The sequence below is a fragment of the Megascapheus bottae genome, chromosome 14, assembly GCF_031878675.1.
Source record: "Megascapheus bottae isolate mThoBot1 chromosome 14, mThoBot2.hap1, whole genome shotgun sequence".
NCBI classification, from domain to species: Eukaryota; Metazoa; Chordata; class Mammalia; order Rodentia; family Geomyidae; genus Megascapheus; species Megascapheus bottae.
This window is the reverse complement of record NC_143522.1, coordinates 47,949,028-47,975,928: the sequence shown is the minus strand read 5'-3', so window position 1 is coordinate 47,975,928 and position 26,901 is coordinate 47,949,028. Positions and strand designations below refer to the sequence as shown.

At 37.3% G+C, this 26,901-nt stretch overlaps 1 protein-coding gene across 9 annotated transcripts in view; it reads right to left on the bottom strand.

Annotated features, from left to right (window-relative positions):
* Positions 1 to 26,901, bottom strand: part of Ralgapa1 (Ral GTPase activating protein catalytic subunit alpha 1) — a 199,072-nt gene that overhangs the window by 48,635 nt on the left and 123,536 nt on the right. For all 9 annotated transcript variants that reach the window (XM_090345148.1, XM_090345156.1, XM_090345154.1 and 6 more), the window contains 5 exons: positions 26,278 to 26,461; positions 18,228 to 19,089; positions 15,553 to 15,624; positions 10,417 to 10,540; positions 3,939 to 4,094 (listed from right to left, as the gene is read on the bottom strand). In XM_090345148.1, the coding sequence (XP_090201274.1) occupies positions 3,939 to 4,094; positions 10,417 to 10,540; positions 15,553 to 15,624; positions 18,228 to 19,089; positions 26,278 to 26,461 (1,398 nt within the window). The remainder of the gene's footprint in view (positions 1 to 3,938; positions 4,095 to 10,416; positions 10,541 to 15,552; positions 15,625 to 18,227; positions 19,090 to 26,277; positions 26,462 to 26,901) is intronic.

Genomic DNA, 26,901 nt, shown 5'->3' with positions numbered 1-26,901 from the left:
TTAAGATATATGTACAAACGACAGAGGGGACAACCTAATGATATTCAATCGTTCATTTGTAATAGGACATATGTTCTAGGCTTCAACTTATTACCGCTAATGTGGAATTTATTAAATTCAGGAGAAAAAATACCAATACAGAAAGCAATATTTTACTAAGAACTGGTATAAGACAACTTGTTTTCTGTGATTGTTTAAACATTTAACCTATTAAGAAAATGATAGGATAACAAAACTAAAATATAAGCTTGTTATAATATCTTATCAGGACTCTGAGAAATAATCATAATGGGGAAGAGGTAAAGCTAGGTATTATAGTAATTAAAGGAAGATGATGCTAGCATAAAAAGAGGAAGACCAATGTAACAGAATGGAATCCAGAAATCAATATAAATATGAATGGTATAATTTTATAAGGGTACCAAGGATACATATAGAGAACTTCTCTTCAACAAACGGTGTGGGAAAACCTAGATTTCCACAAATAATAAGCCTAATTCATTTTTATTTTGAGTCATGTATAAAAATCAACTGAAAATAGATAGAAAACTAAAACGTAAGACTGAAACCATAAAACTCCTAGATGAAAACATATGGAGAAAGTTTGTTGATACTGCTTTGGCAATGACTTTTTTTGGATGTCAGATGAAATGTTCAGGCTATAAAAATAAAAACAAACACAGTATTATATCAAACAATAAAGCTTCTGCATAGCAAAAGAAATAATTCATGAAGTAAAAAGAGAACCTACAAGCTAGGAAAACTGCGAATTATATACCTCATAAGATGTTAGTACCTACACTGGGTGCTGGTAGCTTACTCCTAGATACTCTGGAGGCTATGAAGATCATAGTTTGAAGCCAGCCAGGCAGGAAAGTCTGTGAAACTTGTATCTCCAATTAACTCGCAGAAAACCAGAAGTGGCTCAAAGTGGTAGAGTGCTAGTTCTGAGCAACAAAGCTGAAGAACAGTGCCCAGCCCTGGAGTTCAATTCTTACAATCAATCTCCCCTTCCTCCAAAACAGAATATCTAAATTTATATAGAACACTTACAATTTTGTAGTAGAAAACCAAAGAGCCATTAAAAAAAAAAAAAAGCAAAGGCTGGGTGCTAGTGTCTCACACCTGTAATCCTAGCTACTCAGGAGGCTGAGATATGAGGATCGCAGTTCAAAGCCAGTCCGGACACGAAAGTCTATGAGACTCTTCAATTAACCACTAGAAAACCGGAAGTGGCGCTGTGGCTCAATGTGGTAGAGCAATAGCTTTGAGCTGAAGAGCTCAGGTACAGAGCCCAGGCCCAGAGTTCAAGCCCCATAGCTAATCAAAAAAATAAGCGAAGGACCCTTACAAAGTAGAATTTCTCCAAAGTAGAATGGCCAGAAGGTAAATGGTAAGGTGGCTATACTGAGGAAATTATCAAGGAAATGCAAACATTAAGATGACTACAAATCAGGTATTGGTGGAAGGGATTATATAGATTATGCTTGGAAACTACCATTAGGCAGAAAAGTCCGTAATTAATCATAACAATGCCAGACTGGAGGCATGGCTCAAATCATATCTCTAGCTGAGTCAATAAGCCAAGCAAGTACAAGAGCTTGACTTCAAACCCCAGTATCAGCAACAAGACAGTAACAAAAAAGCCACTGGAGAGCTGCTAATATGGTTAGTATAAAAAAAAGTGGTAAATCATGATGAGAAAGGGAACCCAGTATACTAGCAATGGGAGTGGGAATGGTGCAGTCACCTAGTGAAAGTATGCCAGTTGCTAAAGACATTAAAAAGAGGGTCAAGAGTTTGGCCTAGTGGTAGAGTGCTTGCCTAGCATGTACGAAGACCCGGGTTCAATACCTCAGCACCACATACATAGAAAAAAAGCTGGAAGTGGTGCTGTGGCTCAAGGGTAGAGCTCTAGACTTGACAAAAAGTCCAAGGACAGTGCTTAGGCCCTGAGTTTAAGCACCACAACTGGCAATAAATAAATAAATAAGAAAATACCAATACACCCCCTACTCCCCCCATCTTGGTTTTCCCCCCTTCCCTATCAAATTTCAAATAACCAATTACAAATAAATTCAATATATCAGATAACAAAGTGAGGTACTGTAACAATATGAGATACCCAAGGGACAGCAAAGGAGATGAGAGATAACATAGTACATTAAGGACAACAATCATTCGCTTTATGGCTTTTGTTTCAATATCCTGGAAGTCCTTTCAATTAGCTTCATACTATATGGGCTTATGTATCAAGGTTTTGCTCTATTGCAGATCTCTGCTAGTAGAGCTCAAGGTTTCTACTGATTATGACAAATGAGGGAAACCATTGAGCCTAAGTTCCTTTGAGTCTGGCTTACTTCACTTAATATGATTTTTTCTAAGTCTTTCCATTTCCTAACAAATGGGTCTGACAGCAGCACAGAATTCCATTGTGTACAAATACCACAACTTGTTGATCCACTCATCAACTGAGGGACATCTAGGTTGGTTCCATATCTTTGCTATGGTTTATAATGCTGCAATGAACATTGTTGTGCTAGTGGATTTAGTATGCCCTAGATTCTCGATGGTTGGGTAAATGCCAAGTAGTGGAATTGCTGGGTCATAAGGAGTTCTATGTTTAGCCCTTTTTTTTTTTTTTGGCCAGTCCTGGGCTTGAGCTCAGGGCTTGAGCACTGTCCTTGGACTTTCTCAAGGCTAGAGCTCTACCACTTGAGCCTCAGCACCACTTCCGGCCTTTTGCTATGTATGTGGGGTACCAAGGAATTGAACCAGGGTCTTTGTGCATGCTAGGCAAGCACTCCACCACTAGGCCAAACTCGTGGCCCTATGTTTAGCCTTTTGAGGAACTGCCACACTGCTTTCCATAGTGGTTGAACGAGTTTGCACTCCCACCAACAGTGTAGTAGTGATCCCTCCTGGCCACATCCCCTCCAGCATCTGTTATTATTCGTTTTCCTGATCCTGGCCATTCTAACTGGAGTGAGGTGGAATCTTAGCGTTGTTTTGATTTGCATTTCTTTTATGACCAGAGATGTTGAGCATTTCTTCATGTGTCTATAGGCCATTTTTGTTTCTTCTTCAAAGAAGACTCTCTTTAAGTCTTTGGCCCATCTTTTAATGGGATGGTTGTTACTTTGGAGATTAGTTTTGGAGTGATTCAATTTTTTGAGTTGTTGATATATTTTAGATATGAGCCCTTTGTCCGTTGTTTGGTTGGGGAAGATCTTCTCCCACTCTGTAGACTTCCTAATTAATTTACTAGCTATGTCCTTTGCCATACAAAAGCTCCGCAGTTTAATGCAGTTTGGGGGGCTTACTTGTGAATTCACAGGTACCTTAGGCTTCATAGCAAGACTTGTTTCAAGCAAGGCAAAGAAAAACAAAACACCGTACAAACACACCAAAAACTGTGGGGGGAAAAAACTTTTCCAAAGACACTTTCCTAATAATATAGTGGTTTAAAATACAGTTAAAGTTCATTAGAGGAGGAAATGAGGAGCTATAGGTCAAAGGAATCAATTTGCAGATATGTAGGATGAAAAGGCTAGAGATCTAACAAAAGGGAAGAAGTGTAGTTTTATAAAATTGGTATTTGAGATTTTGTTTTCTAAGCACATTTTAGTTGTATGTCAAACTAAATGTGATGACAGATATTATTTTGCTTTACCATAGTGATAATTCTACTATTTCTATATAGCTCATAATGTATCATAAACTAGATATTATATATTAAACGCAAGAAGGACTATAATCTCCAATCACATCATTGCTTTTTAAGGAAAACAGCAACAATCCTGAAGGTAGCAGTGGGTAAAGGAAAAAGTGTTATACATATAAATAGTATTTAATAAATTATATTGCTTATATATTTTATGTTAATTTTCTTAGTTACTAGTATTATAGATCTACAACACATTTTTCTCAACACTTACTTTTTTGGTCAAAGAGTCATCAGAATCTGAAGGCATTCTTGTTGACACATGAAATACTACTTCTACTGTAGAGGTAGCAAAATATGGAGTAGTCAATCCAGTGCTTTTGTTTTTTTGTAGTCCTCCCATAAAACCACAATGATTTGTAAGATTTACCTAGAAGCAATGAAAAGTTCAAATCAACTAGACAGAACAAAACTCCAAAACACTTTGAGAAGGACTTGAACTTGAAAGTGAAAGAAAGGATAACATTGCCCGAAAGAGAAAAGTAATGCATTACCTAAATTATGAAATGGTAACACCTTAATACTACTACTAATAAAATTATATTTGTGCTGTCCCTAAGCCTCTTTATGCTCAAGGCTAGCCTTCTACCACTTGAGCCACTCTACCACTTCTGGCTTTTTATGAGTAGTTTATTTGAGATAAAAGTCTCATGGACTGGCTTTGAAGTGTGATCCTCAGATGTTGGCCTGAGTAATTAGGATTACAGGCAAGAACCACTTGTGCCTAGCTAGAAATAAAGTCTTCTATATGTGATTAACTACACTAAATCTAGAATTATAGTCTTCCCTCTGCATCTGGAGTTTCTACATCCAGGGATTCAACCATTTACTAATCTGTGAAAAAATATTCCTTCTTAGTGCTAGTCCAGGGGCTTGAATTCAGGGTCTATGTGCTGTTCCTGAGCCCTTTTCCTCTATTGCTTGAGTCAACATTCCACTAATAGTACTTTTGAAGCCTAACTGAAGATATGAATCTCATGGACTTTGCTACCCAGGCTACCTATGAACCATGATCCTCAGATCTTAGTCTCTTGAGTAGCTTAGATTATAGGTATGAGTTAGTGGCACCTGGCTTAAAAAAAATTTTTTTTTTGATTTCTGGCTAGTTCTTCCAGATACTAAGAAGGAGTGAAATCTCCAGGCAATGTAGATTTATTCTTTAGGTTCAATCAGCTTAAATTTCTTTTTCACTCCCGATATGAACATCCCAGTATTTTTCACATACTAAATGCAAGTGCTTTCTATCTTTTTGCTTCACATACTTTAGGGCTCTATTGGATATATACACATTTAAAACCACCATGTCTTTTTAATGGACTGATCCCTGCATAATTATATAATACATCCTGTCTGAGGTGATTTTCTTTCCCCTGAAACCTACCTTATTTAGTATTAATGTGTCTACTCTGACTTTTCTTTTTTCTTTTTTTGCCAGTCCTAAGTCTTGAACTCAGGGTCTGAGCACTGTCCTTGTGCTTTCTCAAGGCAAGAGTTCTACCACTTGAGCCACAGCACCATTTCCAGCTTTTTGGTATGTGATATGGAGGAATTGAACCCTGGTCTTCATACATGCTAGGCAAGCCCTCTACCACTAGGCCAAACTCCCAGCCTCTGAATTTCTTTAAATTATAGAACTCTTTTTATCCTTTAGCTGACAGACTATATATTGTATTTGAAGTTTCCTTTAGATACATAGATAAGCCATACTTTTTAAATTCACTTGCTACTCTCTGCCTTTTAATTGGTTAGAGATCCTTTATATGTCATGTAATATTTGCAGGCTTAGGCCTGCCATCTTATTTTTTTAATTGTTTATTTTCTCTTCTTTGTGTCTGTTTGTTTTGGTACTGGGGCTTGAACTCGGGGCCTAGGCACTGTCCTATAGTTTTTTTGTTCAATGCTGGCATTCTACCACTTAGTCCACAGATTGACTTCCAGTATTTTCTTTCTTTCTTTTTTTTTTTGACTTCCAGTATTTTCCATTTCTTGGTTGCATTTTTCCAAACTCTTATGGGTTATTTCCATGTTTTCAGAACTGTTTTTTTATTCTGGTGCTGTGCATAGGCCTTGAATTTAGGACCTGGGAGTGATGTCCCTGAGCTTTTTTGATCTAGGTTAGTGTTGTATCACCTGAGCTACACTCTACTTCTGGCTTTTTTTTTTTTTTCCTGGCTGCTTAAGTGGAGGGAAGAATCTCATGAACTTTCCAGTAGGGCTGGCTTCAAACCATGAACCATACAGCCTTCTGCATTCCTAAAATTACAGGCATCAGTCTCAGGCACCCACCTCTATTTTGGTTGTGGGGCTTGAACTCTGGGCCTGGACGTTGTCACTGAGCTCTTCAGCTCAAGGGTAGTGCTATCTTTTGAGCCACAGTGCCACTTCAAGTTTTCCAGTAGATAATTAGAGGAAAGTCTCATGGACTTTGTGTGCCTGGGCTGGCTTTGAACTGCAATCCTCAGATCTCAGCCTCTTGACTAGCTAGGATTACAAGCGTGAGCCACCAGTGCCTGGCATTTATCATCTTTTTAATATACTGTTTTAGTGTTTGTTCTAGATATAGACACATAACTTCTCACAGACAACTAATATACCTGTATCTAGTAATGCTAGTTTACTATCTGTCCTTTTACTTTCTCATTTGTAATGCAACTATCATAAATAATTCCTCTATGTATGTTTAGTTTTGCTCTGTCAAATATAATTAAGAAAACTCAAGAGGCAAAGTTGGATATATTTCTTCTTGCCATGCTCTCTCCCTGATACTTTGAAGTTCTTTATTATTCCCTCTGTCAAGAGAACTTAGTAACCGATGGTGTGTGTTTGTGTTTGGACACCGGGCATGAGTGCTATCCCTGAACTTTTGTGTTCAAGGATAGCACTCTATAAGTTGAGTCACAACTCCATAAGCTTTTTGCTGTTTAATTGGAGATTAGCTCTGACTAAGCTGGTTTTGAACCTCAATCCTCAGATCTCAGCTTCCTGAGTAGCTAGGATTACATGTGTGAACCACTGGCAGCTGCTCTACAACACACTGTATTTAAGTCTATTGTCTCTTAGATGTTCACTTTGATTTAGACTATTTTACTGTCTTCCAATTAAAAAGATAGGATAGTTTCCTATCCATAATCTATAATCTATTTTGATGACTACTGAACTTTTTGTTTCAGTTATTATATTTCCATTTTTTAAAATACATGGCTTCTCACTTGTGTTAACAAAGACTTCTTCAAGGGACTGTACTGATATCCATATAAACTATCTGAATATAGATGTATGGATTTATTCTGGATTCTCATTAATTTTATTCTACTAATCTACATGTCCATCCTTCTGCCATCATCAAACTACTAAGTACTGCTTAGCAGTAACTTTTGGAATCCAAAAATATAATTCCTCCCATTTTTTTCTTCTTCCCATGTTTTCCTCACTTGCAGTTATATTTCTTGGCTTGTTCAAAACTGAGAAAAAAATCTCTATAATGTTTTAAATATTTTTCAAGGAATTTTCATGAACATTGCAATTGAACTTTGGATGATGTCTGCTACCATCTGTGAAATTTAATGAAGAGACTAGAGAGCTCACATAACTCATCAGAGGAAAATTAAGAAGTCAGCCATAAAAAAATATGTACTAAATACCAAAGATATATAACTCATTATAAGGTTAAATGATCACCAAGGACACAATTTCCAATGCAACATATATCGCATGCATAACTGCTTTAAATATATTTCATTCAAATGTTGAAGCTATGGATTACGCTGATCCAATATATAATAATATATAGTAAATGTTATTAAACTTTCAACTTAATGATAAGACTCATCAAATTCACTTTCTAGTATAACATACCTGATAGTTTAGTATATTTATTTGAATTGAAAATATTTTTTTGGTCCTATGGGTTTGTGGGGTTGTAAACAACACTCTTTTTTTCTTTTTTTTTAAACCTGTCCTGGGGCTTGAACTCAGGGTATGGGCACTGCCCTTTGGCTTTCTGAAGGCTAGAGCTTTACCACTTGAGCCACAGCATCAGTTCCAGCTTTTTTCTATGTATATGGTACTGAGGAATTGAACTTGGGTCTTCATACATGCTAGACAAGAACTCTACCACTAAGCCAAACTCCCAGGCCCGCAATACAAATTTTTTTAGAAAGCAGAACAGACAAAGAAAAAGAGATCACAATATAGAAATTCCCTTCTTGAACACTTGTTGTTTGTTAAACTTGTCATTTGAAATATTATGTAAAAATCAATATTAATAAATTATTTAAGGGGCTGGGAGTTTGGCCTAGTGGTAGAGTGCTTGCCTAGCATGCACGAAGACCCGGGTTCGATTCCTTGGTACCACATACATAGAAAAAAGCCAGAAGTGGTGCTAAGGCTCAAGTGGTAGAGCTCTAGCCTTGAGAAAGTCCAAGGACAGTGCTCAGGCCCTGAGCTCAAGCCCAGGACTGGCAAAAAAAAAATAAAAAAATAAATAAAATAAAAAAATAAATTATTTAATAAAAAACAGGGAATTATAGAAAAAAATCACAGATTCTCTGATGTTAATTATTAGTAAAGATAAGGAACTAGAAACTAATTTTCTTGAAACTAAGCATCCTTGGAAAGCTGTTATATAGCTCTAAGGTCTTAGAATAACAATTATTGTTCTAGCAGTTACATAAATAAGGGGAAAAAATCTAGATTTTCCTAGCTCATTATTCTTTGACCATACAGTAGGCCCACCTTATCTTTGTACTCACTACATTTAGTTTGGATAAACTGTGGTTAAAAAAATTACACAAACAAAAAAGATTAATTCCCACATATATAGAATGTATTACATAGTGCAACTGATGTCTGTTGAGTTTAAATCATCTGTTGAACATTCTACTACCCTTAATTCTGTGAAAACATGATTCCAAAAAAGCAAATGCTATCTCTAAGATAGGGTAAAGGTTATTGAGCTTAACTGAAGTGATAACTTGGCCTGGGCGCTGTCCCAGAGCTCTTCAGCTCAAGACTACCACCCTACCCTTGAGTCAAGCCCCGCTTCCAGTTTTCTAGAGGTTACCTGAAGATAAGAGTCTCAGGTCCTTTTGTGCCCAGACTGGCTAGGATTATAGGCTTGAGCCACTTCGCCTGGCTTTGTAATTGTTTTTGAAGGTAGAAATTGGATGGCATTACAGGAACAATGAATCAAACATCTACATAGTACTGAATGTAATTTTATGCATTGTTTTTTCTTCAGTAGCAGTTTCCTTGGGACCAAATACGTCTGAGGATACCAAAGGTCTATGTATTTTTTCAAATACTAGTCAATATTTCTTCCCCCAAGACCCCTATTTTGCTCTATTTGTAGATGAGATGAAGGGCAGTAAAAAAAAATTCTGGGCTGGGAGTTTGGCCTAGTGGTAGAGTGCTTGCCTAACATGCACGAAGACTCGGGTTTGATTCCTCGGTACCACATACATAGAAAAAAGCCGGAAGTGGTGCTCAGGTTCAAGTGGTGGAGCTCTAGCCTTGAAAAAGTCCAAGGACAGGGCTCAAGCCCTGAGCTCAAGCCCAGGACTGGCCAAAAAAAAAGTCTGTTGTTAAATATTCGTGTCTCCTAAAATAGTATTTCTTTGTTTCCTTCTTTAAAAAAAATGTTTTGGCAGTCTTGAACTCAGGGCCTGGGCATTGTCCGGGCTGTCTTCAGCTCAAGGTTAGATCTCTACCACTTGAGCCACAGTACCTCTTCCAGTTTTCTGGTGGTTAACTGGAGATTAGAGTCACATGGACTTTCTTGACTGGGCTGGCTTTGAACCATGATCCTCAGATCTCAGCCTCCTGAGAGCTAGAATTATAGGTATAAGCCACCAGTGCCCAGCTAAAATAGTGTTTCTAAAATAAGGTGAACAGAAAAAGATTTTTTTTTTTTTTGCCAGTCCTGGGCTTGAGCTCAGGGCCTGAGCACTGTCCTTGGACTTTCTCAAGGCTAGAGCTCTACCACTTGAGCCTGAGCACCACTTCCGGCTTTTTTCTATGTATGTGATACCGAGGAATCGAACCCAGGTCTTCATGCATGCTAGGCAAGCACTTTAACCACTAGGCCAAACTCCCAGTCCCAGAAAAAGATTTTTGTTTCCAAATAGTCATGGGTTTGATATTCATGGATTCAAGTAACCATAAATGGAAACTATTTTCTTAAAATTTGCATTTGTGGGGCCAGGAGTTTGCCCTAGTGGGAAATTGTTAAATTGTATTTTACTAGTAAGATTCTTATATCTACAAGTCACTGAAGGCTACCGCCCTACCACTTGAGCCACAGCACCACTTCCCGATGTCTACTGGATAATTAGAGATAAGAGTGTCATGTTCTTTAGTGCCTGGGCTGGCTGGCTTTGAACCAAGATCCTCAATTCTCAGCCTCCTGAGCAGCTAGGATTACAGGTGTGAGTCACTGTGCTCAACCCGAGTTTAAATCTTAGTACTATACATTTTTCCTCGTGATTGTTTAAAGCAATATATTTTACTAACCATTATACAAAATTTAGTATTAGGTATTAGTCTATAGATATGACAGTATACAGACAAGGTTATGTGAGTTCTATGCAAATAACTCAAGAGACTGGAGCATCTTTGTATCCTGATATCTATAGAGTGATTCTGAAACCATCCCCTCCTAGCTAGAAAAAAATTGCTTTAATTTAAATGAGTACCTCCCAACCAAGACCAGCTACAAACTCTTCATATGCTTGACTTCCTCCAGTGTTGGTAAGAATGGAGTGTTTGTCTTCTTGTCCTTCTGCAACATAAAATACTGCAATCTTGTGGGTCTCTCGGCTATTAAAAAAAAAATCACAGCATTTAGTTATTCATTTATCCATTTACTCTTCTAATAATTTAATTCTATGTACATAACATGTGGCAATAGGAAGAAAAAGACATGTTACCGTCTATGGAAGAAGACAATTACAATAAATTAAAAGATTACAAAAGTGACACACATGATTGCTTCTGGAACAAAAAGAAGGCACTATTTCTTTTGACTGGGAAAACAGCAACTTAGAGGAGAAGGTAATGCTGAGTTGGAGTAGTTAGCTTCACATGTTACATTTCTTTGTCCTTATCTGTAATTAGACTGATTCTGAATCCAATAATTGTGAATCCCAGCATTAAAAGGAAATGTCTTAGAACTGAGTAGGAATTCAGAGATGAGTGAGAAATGTATTCTTTCAAAGCATATACAATACTGAAGAAACATATATACAAAACACTATGGATTCATTTCATTACTATGGCCTTTGATATTTTAGTTTCAAACTTTATTTTTAAAATTTTGAGACAAGTCTTGCCCAGATGCTCTTGAACTTACTATATGGATCAGGCTGGCTTTGCCCAGCAGAATTTTTTAAAAAATCAAAGCACTGAAGTTTTTGTTTGTTTGTGTGTTTGTTTGTTTTTTGTAAAGACAAGAGTTTGGCCTACTGGTAGAGTGCTTGCCTAGCATGCACGAAGACCTGGATTTGATTCCAAGGTACCACATACCTAGAAAAAGCCAGAAATGGTGCTATGGCTCAAGTGTAGAGCTCTAGCCTTGAGAAAGCCCAAGAACAGTGCCCAAGCCCTGAGTTCAAACCACAGGACTTGCCACACACACAAAAAAAAAGATACATAGCAAATGGGGAAATACTAATTTAGGGGAAACCTAAATCTTGGTAACAATAATATTTGACACATTAGCCACAATGTGTTCTTTTTTTCTCATCCCCTCAATCCCTGTTATAAATGTTTTGCCTGGGCATCATACTTAGGCCTAGAAGAGGAAGGTTCCCTTTCTCCTTGAGCTCCTGTAGTCTGGGACTGGTTTTATCTTGGACAATGTAACATTGGCTACTGGTGACATTTCTTATCTTTTTCCCAGGTCCACATCACAAAAGCTCTATTCTATCTAGAAAAGTAGATAAATGGACCACATAGCTCTTCCTTTATCTAGCCTCATTTTGAGGATCCCAGTATTTCTCATTCTCATTTGCCTGCAGAGAGAAGGGTAAAGGTTCTGTTAGAAGTAAGCTAAGATCAGGGACTGTCAACCATTTAACTGCTTAATTATACAGTTGACAGTGTCACTGTAAATAAACCCCTGACCTCAGTTATGAATAGTGGCAAACAGGTACTGGTCAGGGTGAAAGAACTTAGCACTACTTTTTTTTTTTTTTTGCCAGTCCTGGGCTTGAGCTCAGGGCCTGAGCACTGTCCTTGGACTTTTCTCAAGGCTAGAGCTCTACCACTTGAGCCTCAGCACCACTTACAGCTTTTTTTTCTATATGTGGTACCGAGGAATCGAACCAAGGTCTTCATGCATGCTAGGCAAGCACTTTAACCACTAGGCCAAACTCCCAGCCCATTAGCACTACTTCTGTTTGAGAGGAGTATCTGGAACAGATCCTGGAATAAATTCGTTAAGAGTAACTGATAGCTGCTTTGATATATCCTTTGTGTGACAGCTAATTTAAAGAACTAGGAAAAGGGACAGTTAAAGAACACTCTTCTGGAATCATAGTCAGTTCTGGAGGTCAAGAAGCCAGTGTACGTGTAATTGGCTGAATCTAATTAGAAAAAACTGGAATAAGGTATCTGATAGACACAAACATTTATTAACCCATGGTAAATTTCTAGGAAGAAAAGCCTTAAAAATAATATCTAGTCATTCCTGGCAGCCTGGAAATATGTGTGCAGGCCAATTTTTGGAATGACCAGAAAATGAAACTTTAAGCTATTAGGCACAGTGAGATGATGGAACAAAAGTGAACAATCAACTGTGATAATAGGTGCTGGTGGCTCACACTTGCTATCCTAGCTATTCAGGAGGATTAGATCTGAGGATTGCAGTTCAAAGCTAACTTGAGCAGACAAATCCAAGAGACTCTCCCCTCCAGTTAACTAACAAAAAGCTGGAAGTGGAGGTATGGCTCAAATGGGAGAGCATCAGTAGTAAGAATGTGAGGCCCTGAGTTCAAGCCCTGGTACTGATACCAAAGGGGAAAAAAGCCATAGTAAATAGTTATATTTGTATAAAAAACAGGTAAAATTTGAAGTAGACAGTTTAATATTTGGTAAAGGAAATATCAAATCAATGATAAAGTATGAGTTAATTCAATAAATTATTGAAATAGATTATTCACCAACAGTTAAAGCTAGTTTCAATTCTCATTCAAAAACTGAAAATGTATTGCAGAAGGAATAAAGAATTAAATGTAAAATATTTATTTGGTGGAAGTAGTAATTATCTCTAAAGAAAAATAGAATGTTTAACTGACTTCAGCATTCTATTTTCTTTTTTTTTTTTTTTGCCAGTCCTGGGCTTGAGCTCAGGGCCTGAGCACTGTCCTTGGACTTTCTCAAGGCTAGAACTCTTATCACTTGAGCCTCAGCACCACTTCCAGCTTTTTCTATATATGTGGTACCAAGGAATCGAACCCAGGTCTTCGTACATGCTAGGCAAGCACTTTAACCACTAGGCCAAATTCCCAGCCCCAGCATTCTATTTTCTAATCACATAATTTTTGCCTCTATTTATATAGAAGGAATCCAAAGAAAAACATATACAATTCGTTTTTATGTAGATTTATGTTAAATGATCTGAAGTTGCAACAGAAAACTAGTTTTCTCAAATTGTACAATTCCTTAATAACAAGGGACCAAAAGAGAAAAAGTGTGCTAAGTGATTGAAAATCTGAAAGTCAGGTAATGAGTAAATGCTTCTTGGATAGTTTTCCTCCTCCTGTCTCTGCCCTCAAGTCGCATAGTTCATATTTTACAGTGTAATTGAATAACAATGGCTACATTTTCTTATCCTTCCTCCCCATTCCTATGTTCCCCTAACATTGATTGGTATCATATAAATACATATGAATCATTATTGCAAGTATGAGAAATTCCTTAGAACCTGAGTAAATGTAATAATATTCTTCATATTTTAATGTTTCAAAATTCTTAACTTCTCTAATAGTAAAGAAATAAATATTTGGCCAGTTATGGTGGATCTGCAGTTCTAGCACTCAGAACATGAAAGCAGGAGGATTGTGAGATCAAGGCCAGCATGGACTACATAGCAAACACCATTTTTTTTTTTTTGGTCGGTCATAGGGAACTCTGGACCTGGGTGTTGTCTGTCCTACCCCTTGAGCCACTTCCAGTTTTCTGGTGCTTAACTGGAGATAAGAGTCTCATAGACTTTAGTGCCAGGGCTGGCTTTGAACCACAATCCTCAGATCTCAGCCTCCTGAGCTGTTAGGATTACAGGTATGAGCCACAGCACCCAGCATATCATCTTTCAACCAACCAAAAAGAAAAATTAACTAGATAAGTCCTTCAAGCTATAATGATAGCCTATGACTAATGTTCTGGTCAGGCTGAAGTTACATAAGTATTCTAACAAATGTTGGTAGCATTATAAATTATTAATAAAAAGCAATTTGTAGTACATATATGGCCTAAAATATTGTTTTTGGACTTTGACCTAATAATTTTGATTCTAGGAATCTATCCAGGGGCAATTAATTTTAAATGTCCAATAACCACAGAACTTAATGTCATAAAATTTTCTGATAAACATCTAAATGACTAAGGAAAACACAATAATGAAATTTTTAAAAATGCTAACATAGTATAGTATTGGTATTTCAGTTTTTTAAAATAAGGCATTCAGTATAGAAACATTGAAAATTAGTATTAGCAACAGTGTATAAACGTATGGATTATTTCTGTATATTTTCTATAAAACCCAAACCCAAAAGAATTGAAAAAAAATTTTGCCAGTCATGGGGCTTCAACTCGGGGCCTAGGCACTGTTCTTGAGCTTTCTCAAGGGTAGCACTCTACCCCTTGGCTTTTTCTGTGTATGTGGTACAGAGGAATAAAAGAACCCAGGGCTTCAAGCATGCTAGGTAGTAAGCACTTTATCACTAGGCCACTCTCCCAGCTCTGCTTTGAGAAACTTAAAAAGACCATTATGAGGAAAGCTAAAAGCCACTTTACAAAAACCAGTTGTAATAATCCTTTTCCAGGGGCCGGGAGTTTGGCCTAGTGGTAGGGTGCTTGCCTAGCATACACGAAGACCCTCGGTAACACATACGTAGCAAAAAGCCAGACCAGAAGTGGTGCTGTGGCTCAAGTGGTAGAGCCCTAGCCTTAAGAAAAATTCAGGGACAGTGCTCAGGCCCTGAGCCCCAGCCCAGGACTAGAAAAAAAAAATCCGTTTCCATAAATATGCTAGTATAGGTTATGAAAGAAATAAGGACTATAACCTGAGATTTTTTTTGTATGTTTAAAGATAGGTATCACATTTATTTGTTGAAGATCTTAAATCAGGCAAAAAAGAAAGCAAAGAAATCGATGTATTAAGAAACAGATGATTTGTAAAACTGAGGTGTGCAAGAGATGGCTCAACAAAAATTTTACAGGAAAGGGAAGGATGGAGACTTGTTTTGTGTAGGAAAGCCCTGAATCACCTCTTTCCTTTTGCATTCCTGTACTCCTGTCACAGCTAGTAACTGTGACTAACTAGTCAGAATCTTTAGGTGTCTAATGTTTGTCTACGTAAAAGAAAAAAAAAATCTAAGAACAATTTATGGGTGATTCAAAAGATGACTGAGCAATGTATAAATAAAAATATAAATTTTATATAATTTATAAGTATTGTTATTTGGTATGCTTGAATTATTTATAAGATATAAATTAAAATTCCTGCTCAGAAAGTGTGGTATTTGTTTAATACATTACTCATAGTATTATTCTAAATAGAAATAGCTGAAAGTTGCTAGTTAAAATATGAAGATTTTCCATCAACTTACCACTGCCTTGAATCCAAGTTCCTAAGTTCTCTAAGTAGCTTTTCATTTTTCTTCAGGAGATGAAAGCTCCTCCTAAATGGAGATTTATAAACATTCTCATTACCTTTGCAGTAAATGACATTATATAATTGTGGAAATATTTTCCACTCTACTCATGCAACTTTTGCACATTTTTTGCCTTTTCATACTTATAATACAAAGGAGAAAAGAGCCTAAAAGAATGCAGAAATAATGACATATATATTTTACAAAGCCCTCATTCCTTTTTGCTAGTGGATTATATCTACAGGCTACTTCAGTCTCTCTTCAAGATGTGCATAGCCCAAACTCAACCAGAAAAGATAATAGTATCTGTATGAAATATTTTATGTACTTTCAGTTATAAAGGAATATATAGCCGGGTACAGTGATTCATATCTGTAATCCTAGCTACTCAGGAGGCTGAGATCTGAAGATTGGGTTCAAAGCTAGCTCAGGCACCTGAGACTCTTAATCTCCAATTAATTATTAGAAAAAGGGAAGGGGGGTTGTGGCTCCAGAGGTAGGATGGTAGCCTTGAGTTGAAGAGCTCAGGGACAGGACCCAGAGTTCAAAGGCTATGACCCACAAAAAAGGAAAAAAGGAATATAAGGAATACATAATACATTAGCTCTTAACAGTGCTAAATATGTATCAATTGTCTTCCCCTTTCCTACAGGTTTTCATAGTACAGAAATTAAATATAATGTAGCTCACTTTTTTTTGGGGGGGGGGGGTCTTGGGACCGTCCCACCCAGCCTGGTGGTTCAGGCTTAGCCTTCTGGAGTAAGTAAGCTAGGGTTATGCGAGCTGAGGAATGCAGTTTAAAACTGGCCAGAGGGCTGGGAGTTTGACCTAGTGGTTGAATGCTTGCCTAGCATGTACAAAGACCCGGGTTCGATTCCTCGGTACTACATACATAGGAAAAAGCCAGAAGTGGTGCTGTGGGTCAGACCCTGAGCCCAAGCCCAGGACTGGCCAAAAACAAACAAACAAAACTGGCCAGCGCAGGAAAGCCTACCAGGCTATTTAAAATTAACCAGTAAGCATCCAGAAATGGCACTGCAGCTCAACTGGAAAAGTGTCTTTGAGCACAAAAGCTCAGAACCAGCACAAACAACAACAACAAAAAAAAAATCCCACAATGTAAGGAACAGAACTCAGTGGCAGAAACTGTATGTTAACATGTGCCAGGAGCCTGGCTTCAATTCCTACTACCAAAACAACCCCCCCAAACCCATCAAAACCTAAATGTATATCAGTAATGCTCTATAAATATTAATCAATCTTAGTGTTTCTTTTGGTATAATATCTGATTAATTCCCTCTATGAAGTGGGAATCATTCTCAATGATTGTTTTCAGTCATCATTTGGATCTTAAGATTAAGAATATGTAATGTCAGTCTTCGATTTAACTCTAATATTCTTAATATTCTTTTCCTTTAGTTCTTACCTAACTTGAGTACATGTGTTTATAGTAATCTATTTTTGGGGGATCATGCGTGGGGTCTGAGTACTGTCTTTGACTTGTTCTACTCTACCACTTGGAGCCACAGCACCACTTCTGGTTTTCTGGTGGTTAATTGGTGATAGCTTGAGGAGGAAAGTCTGTGAGATTCTATCTTTGAACTATGATCCTAAGATCGCGGCTTTCTGAGTAGTTATGATAATACATATGAGCCACCAGTTTTTTTTGGTGCCAAGAGTTGAACTCTAGGATTTACCACTGAACTATACTCCTAAGTAACATGCACAAGAAAGCAAAACAGCAAGATTAAAAGTCTAGATTCTTTCCTTGATTTAATCTTCAATCTTGAATTTAATTAAACCCAGAAATGACTGCAGTTGGTCTAAAAAAAAAAATAGTTAAGCCCACATGAAGGCTGAAAAGCAAGATTTTTTTGGTGGACCATTTTTTTTTTTTGCCAGTCTCAGGGCTTGAACTCAGAGCCTGAGCACTGTCTTTGGGTTTTCTCCAGGCTAGAGCTCTATCACTTGGGCCACAGCACCAATTCCAGCTTTTTTTTTTTTTTTTGAAGTATGTATGTGGTACTGAGGAATTGAATCTGGGTCTTTTTGCATGCTAAGCAAGCACTCTACCACTAGGCCAAATTCTGAGCCGAAAAGCAAGATTTTTTTTCCCCCCAATCATATGAGCAATAATTTTTTACAGAGTTCTAGCAGTCCTTCTCAAAATGTTAAAATATAATTTTATACAATTAATATTAATTTTCCAAATCTTGATGTAACTCAGTAGCCTTAAAAAATATGCAGCTGGGTGGTGGTGGCTTATGCCTTTAATCCTAGTTACTTACGAGGCTGAGATCTGAGGACGGCAGTTTGAGACCAGCCCAGGCAGGAAAGTACAGAAGACCCTTCATACCAGTTAATGACCAGAAGCTGGGAGTGGCATAGGTCTAGCCTTGAGCAGAAATGCTCAAAGACAATGCCCAGGCCCTCAGTTCAAGTCCCTACACCAGCATACACACACGCACGCACGCACGCACGCACGCACGCACGCGCGCATGCCTAGTGGTTAAAGAACTATTTGATAGATGAAATTTGGTAAGAAAAAGTTCTGAAAACAAAATTCCTGATCAGCAAGATGTATAAGATTAACATTTAAAACCAATGGAAAAAAATGTCTTTATTCTTACCTTTTGTCCCAGGAATTCATTCCCAATATACTAAGAAGTAATCTGCAATAATAAAACGCTGACTGAGGTTTTTGAGGTATTGGTTCATCTTGCTCTACAGCTTTCATGTTTAAGTCATTAAAGTGCTTTTCAACAAATTCTTTTTCTTCTGTATACTGCTTAAGAATAGCATTAATAACATCATTTTCCTGCTTTTCAGAAATGCACACAGGTTGTGGAGCAGGAATATTAAGTGAAATTCCAGTTCTCTGTAAGCATTCAGGACTAGTAACACCCAAATACTGTAAGAGCTCATCAAGAACATCTTCCTCATCTCTTATTGTATCCCAAGTTGGTACAGTTTCTCTAAATCTTTTAAGATGGAGAGAAAATCCATCTTTTACTGTCATATCTTCTAAGCATTCATTAGATGTAGGAGATTCTTCTAGTTTCTCTTGGTGAGACAATGAAAGTATGAAAGATGTAGGTTCCGAGAAGCTGCTTAAAGGAGGTGGTCCATATAATATGGCAGAATCCCATGAGTATTTTCCAGAAAGATCGCGTACTATGATTCTGACATTTGAATTGGCCGATGCAAGTCCAGCAGATAAACCACCTCCAGGCACACTCTCTTCTGATCTGATCTGGATACAAGACACTAATGTTGTATTGTTCAACACAAAGAACTGGATATTTGGACTCTCAAAGAGTTCAGGAGACAGTTCATTACTTTCACTATAATGATTGTCATGATTTTCACATATTTGACTTGTTAGCATAGCAGGACCACCACTCATTGGATAATGCCCCAAGTGATTTACCAAATGGGTAATAACAGTTCGAGCTGCTATAGAGATTAATCCTTGTTGCATTTGAGTTTTCACTGGAAATTGAAAAAAATACAAATGAATGCAAGTACTGCTGCTTCCAAGAAGTCATAAAAATATCAATGAAATATTAGCTAACAGGGACTCTATCACAATGTTAAAACCACAATCAAATATCTGAATTAGCATTTTCAACTTCCACATTACAAGAATGATAGGAGACATTTTCTTCAAAATTTTTTGCCAATGGACCATATTTAAATCACACCTTTAAATATAAATCACTTTTGAAATTACTAAACACACAGATCAAATACTTAAGAAACTTCTTAGAAGTCAGATCCCTTTATCTCAATAGAGCACAGATTCAGAGACATAGCTTGCAGTATCCTTTAAATGCTAGAATTAAATCCTTTAATTCTGGCCATTACTGATGATATAAAAATGTATAGACTTCAAGACTCAGAATGCATTTAAATCCGTGCTGCAATTTATCAAGGAAACTATTTTTTTTTTTTTTTGCCAGTCCTGGGGTTTGAACTCGGGGATTGAGCACTATCCTTGGGCTTTCTCAAGGGTAGAACTCTACCACTTGAGCCACAGCACCAATTCCAGCATTTTCTGTGTATGTGGTACTGAGGAATTGAAACCTGGTTCTTCATGCATGCTAGGCAAGCACTCTCCCTAGGCCATGCTCCTTGCCCCAAAAGGATACATTTTTTATACTTACTTCTATGAACTATACCTCATTGAACCTATGTTTAAAGAAAACCAAAAACTGGTTTGGGTACTGCTGGTTTGAATTCTTAAAAAGAAATGGGAGAGAACACTGTCAGATTAATGCTCTCAAAATTTACAACTAGACTGCCTAACCAATCATGCTGACATTGAGCAACAAAACACCTGCTATGGTACTCATACTAAAAACATCTTTTCCAATAGTAAGAACAGTTCAAGGCTTTTGTTGATTCAAAAATGTTATAATTGAGCCAGGAATGGTAGCTGTCATCTGTAATCAAGAGATGAAGACTGGGAAGACTGTGTGGCTCAAGGCCAGCTTGAGCAAAATGTCTGCCCGTCACAACCAATAAAATGGACAGAATGGCTTGCACTTGTTATTCTAGTTATTTGACAAGCATGAATAGGGTAACAGTCCAGGTTGGTTCAGATATAAACTCAAGACCCTATTGGATAAATAAAAAGCAGAAAGGGATGTGGCTCAAGTGGTATAGCATCTACATAATTAAGAGCAAGAAGTTTAAAACCACCAAAACAAGGAGTTTAAAACCACCAAAACAATTACAATCTAATTTTTTCTTTAAGCCAAGTGATGGTGGCTTATGTCTGTAATACTACTCAGAAGGCTGAGATCTAAGGATTGAAGTTCAAAGCCAGCCCAGCTAGAAAAGTTCCAGGGAATCTATCTTCAGTTAAGCAGCAAAAAAACTGGACTGGAGGCATAGGTCAAATAGTAGAGTGCCAGTCATGAGCAAAAAATCAAAGCAAAAGTGCAATCAAGGCCGTGAGTTTAAATCTCCAGTCAACACAATTAAAAATTTTAGGTGGCTTACATTAAGTGGTTTCATTGTAATAATTCCACAGATGCCTATAAAGTCATCTCACCCATTACCTTCCCCACGTTCTCCAATTTTTGCAGACAGCATTTGTGGGTTGCATTATGCTATCTTCATATGTTAAAAATTAAATGTTCAATTACTGGCCAAGTTTTATAACTGCATATACGTAAATATGAAGATTTCTTGGCATCAAAGTATATTGAACTATTGATAAATTATTACACGAGTCTTAAAAATCTGTTATTAAAGCCAGGCAAGGTGGCTCAAGCCTCTAATCCTAGCTACTCAGGAGGTTGAGATCTGAGGATCAGGGTTCAAAGCCAGCCCAGGCACTGAAGAACCTGAGACTTTCATCTCCAATTAATCACTAGAAAATGGGAAGTAGGGCTGTGGCTCCAGAGGTAGGGCGGTAGCTTTAAGCTGAAGAGCTCAGGGACAGTGCTCAGGCCAGGAGTTCAAGCCCCATGACATTCTCTCTCTCTCTCTCACACACACACAAATCTGTTATTTAATGCTGATGATAACACTAAATAATTGAATTTTCCCCCCAAGACTATGTAAACTGAATGCTGAGAAAGTGTTGGCTTTAGTCTAACTGCTCTCTACTTGTAATTTATAATACAGTTAATGTTCATGCTGTTTGTAATTTGTAATAATATAATTAATGTTCATACTATAAGTGGATAATCTAGCTAGTGCTCTTTATTCTGTACATAAGGATAAATGGATCATATAAGTTAAGTGACTTACTTATTTCATATCAGGTCTAGTCTTTTCTTCCCAAAGCTCATTGCTACTATCTCCTCACTTCCCTGTAACTCTAACTTCTATATTTCTTAAACACTTTTCTTTGTGACATGGAAACAATGACTTTAAAATTTATTTTTTTCTAGTTATAGGGACTTAAAAAAAACAGTATCACTGCTGGATTATACCTATGATTGGAGGCTGAAATCTGAGATTGTGGTTTTAAGCCAGCTGGGACAAAGACTCAAGCACTGAGTTCAAGCCCCAGTACATTGTACACATTCACAGAACACAGTATTAGCCTACATTATTAAATAAGATCAATTGAATAAGACCAATTAAATGATTTTTCTTTTCCTCATACCAATCTGGTGCTTGAACTCAGGGTCTAGGGGCTGTCCTTTAACTATTTGTGCTCAAGACTAACTAGCACTTTACCACTTCAACCACCATTCCACTTCCAGCTTTTTGGTGGTTAATTGAACAGAAGAGTCTCAGTCTTTTCTGCTAGAAGTTGGCTTCAAACCATAATCCTCAAATCTCAGCCATATGAGCTGCTAGGATTACAGGCATGAACCACCTGTACCTAGTTATCTAAGTGATGTTTTAAACAGTAATGAAAAAATATAATTAGTAACTTAAAAATTCTGATGCAGGAAAATTTTTGTATTCTTTTCTCTTGCCTTTCTTCTTATTCAGTGACTACTTAACTAAAATTGTTTTAAATACTGAATCTCTTCTTTAAACATTTATGCTCTGAAAAGAAAGTATAATAAAAGATCAGAAATGCTTGTTTTAAAAAAGAAAGTACAGCTGGGTGCAAGAGAAAGTATAGGTAGGTGCTGCAGTGGCTCACGCCTGTAATCCTAGCTACTCTGGTGGCTGAGATCTGAGGATCATGGTTCAAAGCCACCCCGGGTAATACAACACCGTAAACTCTTAACTCCAATTAATTACTAGAAAACAGGAATTGGGGCTGTGGCTCAAGGGTAGGGCCAGAGTTCAAGGCCAGAGTTCAAGCACCATCTGCTCCCCCTGCCCCCCCCACCCCATAGAAAGAGTATAATAAAAGAACAGAACAGAATGAGATTCACAGACTTTGGTTTGGTCTGTGAACATTGACAAACCACACAAAACTTCCTAAATGTATTTTTTTTCATGGGCTTGAACTCTGCCTGTGCGCTGGCCCAGAGTTCTTCTGCTCAAGGCTATCAAGACCCTACCCCTGGAGCCAAGCCCCACTTCCCATTTTCTGGATGTTAGAGATAAGAGTCTCAGGTCCTTTTGTACCCGGGCTGGCTTTGTACTTGATCATCAGATCTCAGCCTCCAGAGTAGCTAGGATTATGGGCCTGAGCCACCTACCCGGCCCTAAACCTATTTTTTTCTGTAAGAATAACTTATTTCTAAAAATGAATTAAAAACATATAAATTAAACCAATGCTCACTATAATGTTCCCAAAAATGGTTTATATTGTTTGTAAGTTTTATTTTCCCTCAAATTTGCTCATGAACTCTAAAAAGGATTCAGTTGTTTCCCTAAAATACAACCCAGGCATTACACCATCCTAGTCTTCTTCCCAAGGACAGAAACAGTGGTAATAAAGTTTGAAAGAGCTTATTCACAAATTGACTGGAATTATTAACATTGAAAATACTAAATTTCAGATGTAGGACAAATCATTTTTTTCCCCAAGCTGCTGCTCTAAATTTAGGATGGTATGTGTGTATATGTATAAAAGGAAAGAAAGATATGTAGATATTTCAACTTGGTAGTTGGGTAAGTAGATTTCTTTACAGCAATAAATCATGGAAAATACATATTTCTCTTAGGTTAGATATAAAAAAGACAGAATTCTCTTTTTAAATTTCATTTTTGAATTTCTAAATTAATCAGTCTAGTGAGAAAATGCAAAATGAAGATATTGATGCTTCTAAGGCTTTGTATAACTAGCATTCATTTAAATAAGCCTATTCAGGGTTGTCTTTTCAGATTGTCAGATTAAACAAACCCTACAGCATTTTCAGCAAACCCATAATTACAGATTATTACGGCATACAAAAGCAGCAAGACATAAAAAGCTGCTGCAATTCACTGCACTGTAAAAGAACATGCAGAGGAAGTTAATTTTGGCAAATGCTTTAAATATTAGCTTTGCATAATATGTATAGGTGAAACTATAATTAGGACAGAATGAATCCTTTGGAGCCTCCTCTGACTCTGCTAATGATGACTTTTTGCTAATAAGACTACTCTCCATTTGACAAAAAGCCAATTTTACTACCTTGTCTTATTCTGCAGTAAATTTAATAATTAAGCTACTTCTGCCAATAGTTCTCAAATCAGACTTGTTTAAGCCAATACTGAGCTGATTAGAGACACTGTGTTTAGAATTCATTGCCCAAAAAAGTGCTTGATGATGATGAAACATGCCTTCAACCTGGGCATAATGATTAGATTTTAGCCCCATTATAAAAACCACCCACAGCATGTATTCATGACAGGCTAGAGTGTTATCTGCTGATAGCGCTTGGCTGTTCCTAAAAGATTCTGTACTGATCTGGTTTTCTATATCTTTGACAAAGTCCAAAGGGAGCAATTTAAAACATTAGGAATATTTGGTATTAGTATTAAACTCATCTTTTCCTCAACTGATATACACAATTTACTGTACTTTGTGCATATGTGTCTTATTCTCTGGACTATTTGATAAAATTTTTTAAGTAAACTCTGCTTAAATGTTTTACCATTTCCTACCTTTAAAAATGCAAAAAACAATTTTTTACATAACTTTGTTCAGTAAAATGAAGACTAATTTACAATGAAAATTATGAAGACAATTTGCTACCTAAGTTAATTATTGTCTAAACTCTTTTCCTGTATTAAATTTGCCCACTTTACATCTTTTCGATTGGAGCACTAAGTTTATTTTATTTTTTTTTCCAGAGAGACAATTACTGATCTTTATTGTACAGAAATGTTGAAGGCCATATACATTAAATGAGATGTTTGGCAGTTAGTGTTATGCAGATTCAAACTGAAGAAATCTTATTTTATGGACACACAGTATAAAAATAAACACTAAGAGTTGCAAGAAAGAACTCAACTTCTATCTTCCAATTAAGACAAAGCTTTCTACAGGGAAACCTAGTTTCAGTTCATGTCGAATTGTTTAGACTGGAAGAAAAGTTAAGCCAAGTAGAGACAATATTTCAATTTTGATACAGGCAGATTAAAACTCTTGGAGCACTAAGTTTAAATCATATATTGTGTTTGGAGATTTCTTGGAGTGGGTCCTGGAAAATGTCAGAGGCTGACAGGATCCCAGGGCTCCCCTTTGCTGCAGTTCTACTTCATAAAGATGTACAAGTTAAGCTAGGTGTTAGTGACTCACATGTGTGATCCTAGCTACTCCAGAGGCTGAGATAGAGACAACTGAGGTCCCAGGCCAGCTTGGATAGAAAAATTCACAACTGAAGGGTACAGTAGCTCATGCCTATAATCCTAGCTACTCAGGAGGCTGAGATCTGAGACTAAAGGTTCAAAGCCAGCTCAGGCACAAAAGGATCTCAGACTCTTATCTCCAATTAACCTCTAGAAAACGGGAAGTGGGGCTTGGCTCTAGGGTATGGTGGTAGTCTTGGAGCTGAAGAACTCAGGGACAGCATCCAGACCCAAGTTCAAGACCCATGACCCACAAAAAAAAAAAAAAAAAAAAAAAAAGAAAAACAGAAAAATTCACAACTGAGAGATGGACATAGTGGCATGTGCCTGTTATCCTAGTACAAAAAGGACTTAGTCAGTTTGGGGCTTCCTAACATACGGAAAGTCAAGAATTACTCTGAGCTAGGTGCTGGTGGCTCACATCTATAACCCTAGCTAACAGAAGCCTGAGATCTGAGGATGGCAGTTAAAAGCCAGCTCATGAGATTCTTATCTCCAATTAACCATTAGAAAACTAGAAGCAGTACTGTGACTCAAAGTACTAGAGTGCTAGCTTTGAGCAAAAGAACTCAGAGACACTGCCCAGGCCCTGAGCTCAAGCTCCAAGACTGACTTAAAAAAAAAAAAAAGAAGCTATTGTAGTGATTATACAATATGCCAGGGCTTCTGTGTATTTATACATATAATCTCATTTGGTTCTCAAAACAACTTATGATGGAACTAATGTTATCTGTATGTTACAAATAAGGAAATAGTCACAGGTCTACAAGATTTTAAAGTTCTTGTACTCTATGTAAATTCTATAATGTGTAAGATAAAAATTTTTAAAGAGCATTCCTTTTTTTTTTTTTTGCCAGTCCTGGGCTTGGGCTCAGGGCTTGAGCTCTGTCCTTGGACTCTCTCAAGGCTAGCACTCTACCACTTGAGCCTCAGCTTCCGGCTTTTTGCTATGTATGTGGGGTACCGAGGAATCAAACCTGGGTCTTCGCAAGCACTCTACCACTAGGCCAAATTCCCAGCCCCTTTAAAGAGCATTCTTAAGAATAATTAGGGGGACAGGAGTTTGGCCTAGTGGTAAGGGTGCTTGCCTAGCAAGCATGAAGACCCAGGTTTGATTCCTTGGTACCACATACTTAGAAAAAGCCGGAAGTGGTGCTGTGGCCCAAATGGTAGAGCTCTAGCCTTGAGAAAGCCCAAGGACAGCACTCAGGCCCTGAGTTCAAGCCCCAGGACAGGCAATATTAATAATAATGTTCTCTTCATACTTCTGGCTAATTATTATCACATTACTACCAGTAATTTATATATATATATATATATATATATCTAAAAATGAACTTGAGGTAATTCATGGTTGGGTAAGCAAAAAACAACTATAAAGAAAAACGTTGTTCTTCATTATTTCAACATACAGCCTCAAATCACACCTAGCAAGAACCCACGTAATTTAACAGTCTTCCATACAACTATTGTTACCTTCAGTTACAGGCTGGAGTTTAGAAGACCGTTCCGAATCAGGAGAATGCAGAGGTTCAGGCTCTTTCAGACATTCCAAATGTATGAAAGGATCATAATCTACAGATGCTAAGTCAGAGAGGCTTATTGGAAAATACTTTGGATTGCTAAAACACTGTGCTCCATAAACACAACCATGTAAAACCTAAAGGAAAAGAAAATACCAAGTTTAATTTTTTTTTTGCTAGTCCTGGGGCTTGAAGTAAGGGCCTGAGAACTATCTTTGGGCTTTCCTCAAGACTAGAGCTCTACCACTTGAGCCAAAGCACCACTTCTGACTTTTTTCTATGTATGTGATTCCGAGGAATCAAACCAGGGCCTTCATGAATGCTATGCAAGCATTCTACCCCAGGCCAAACTCCAGGCCCCTCAAGTTTAACTTTTAAATGAAACCAAATATGTTTAAGACAAAAAGGCAAGTGGTAGCATAAGACTTCAGAAAAAAAATCAATAATTAAACATTTAGCTCTTCAAGGTAAAATTTAAATATCTCTTAAAAGGAGAAAGTGATCGAAGATGGGAGAGGTGGCTCACCCCTATAATCCTAGCTACTCAGGAGGCTGAGATCTGAGGATTAAGGTTCAA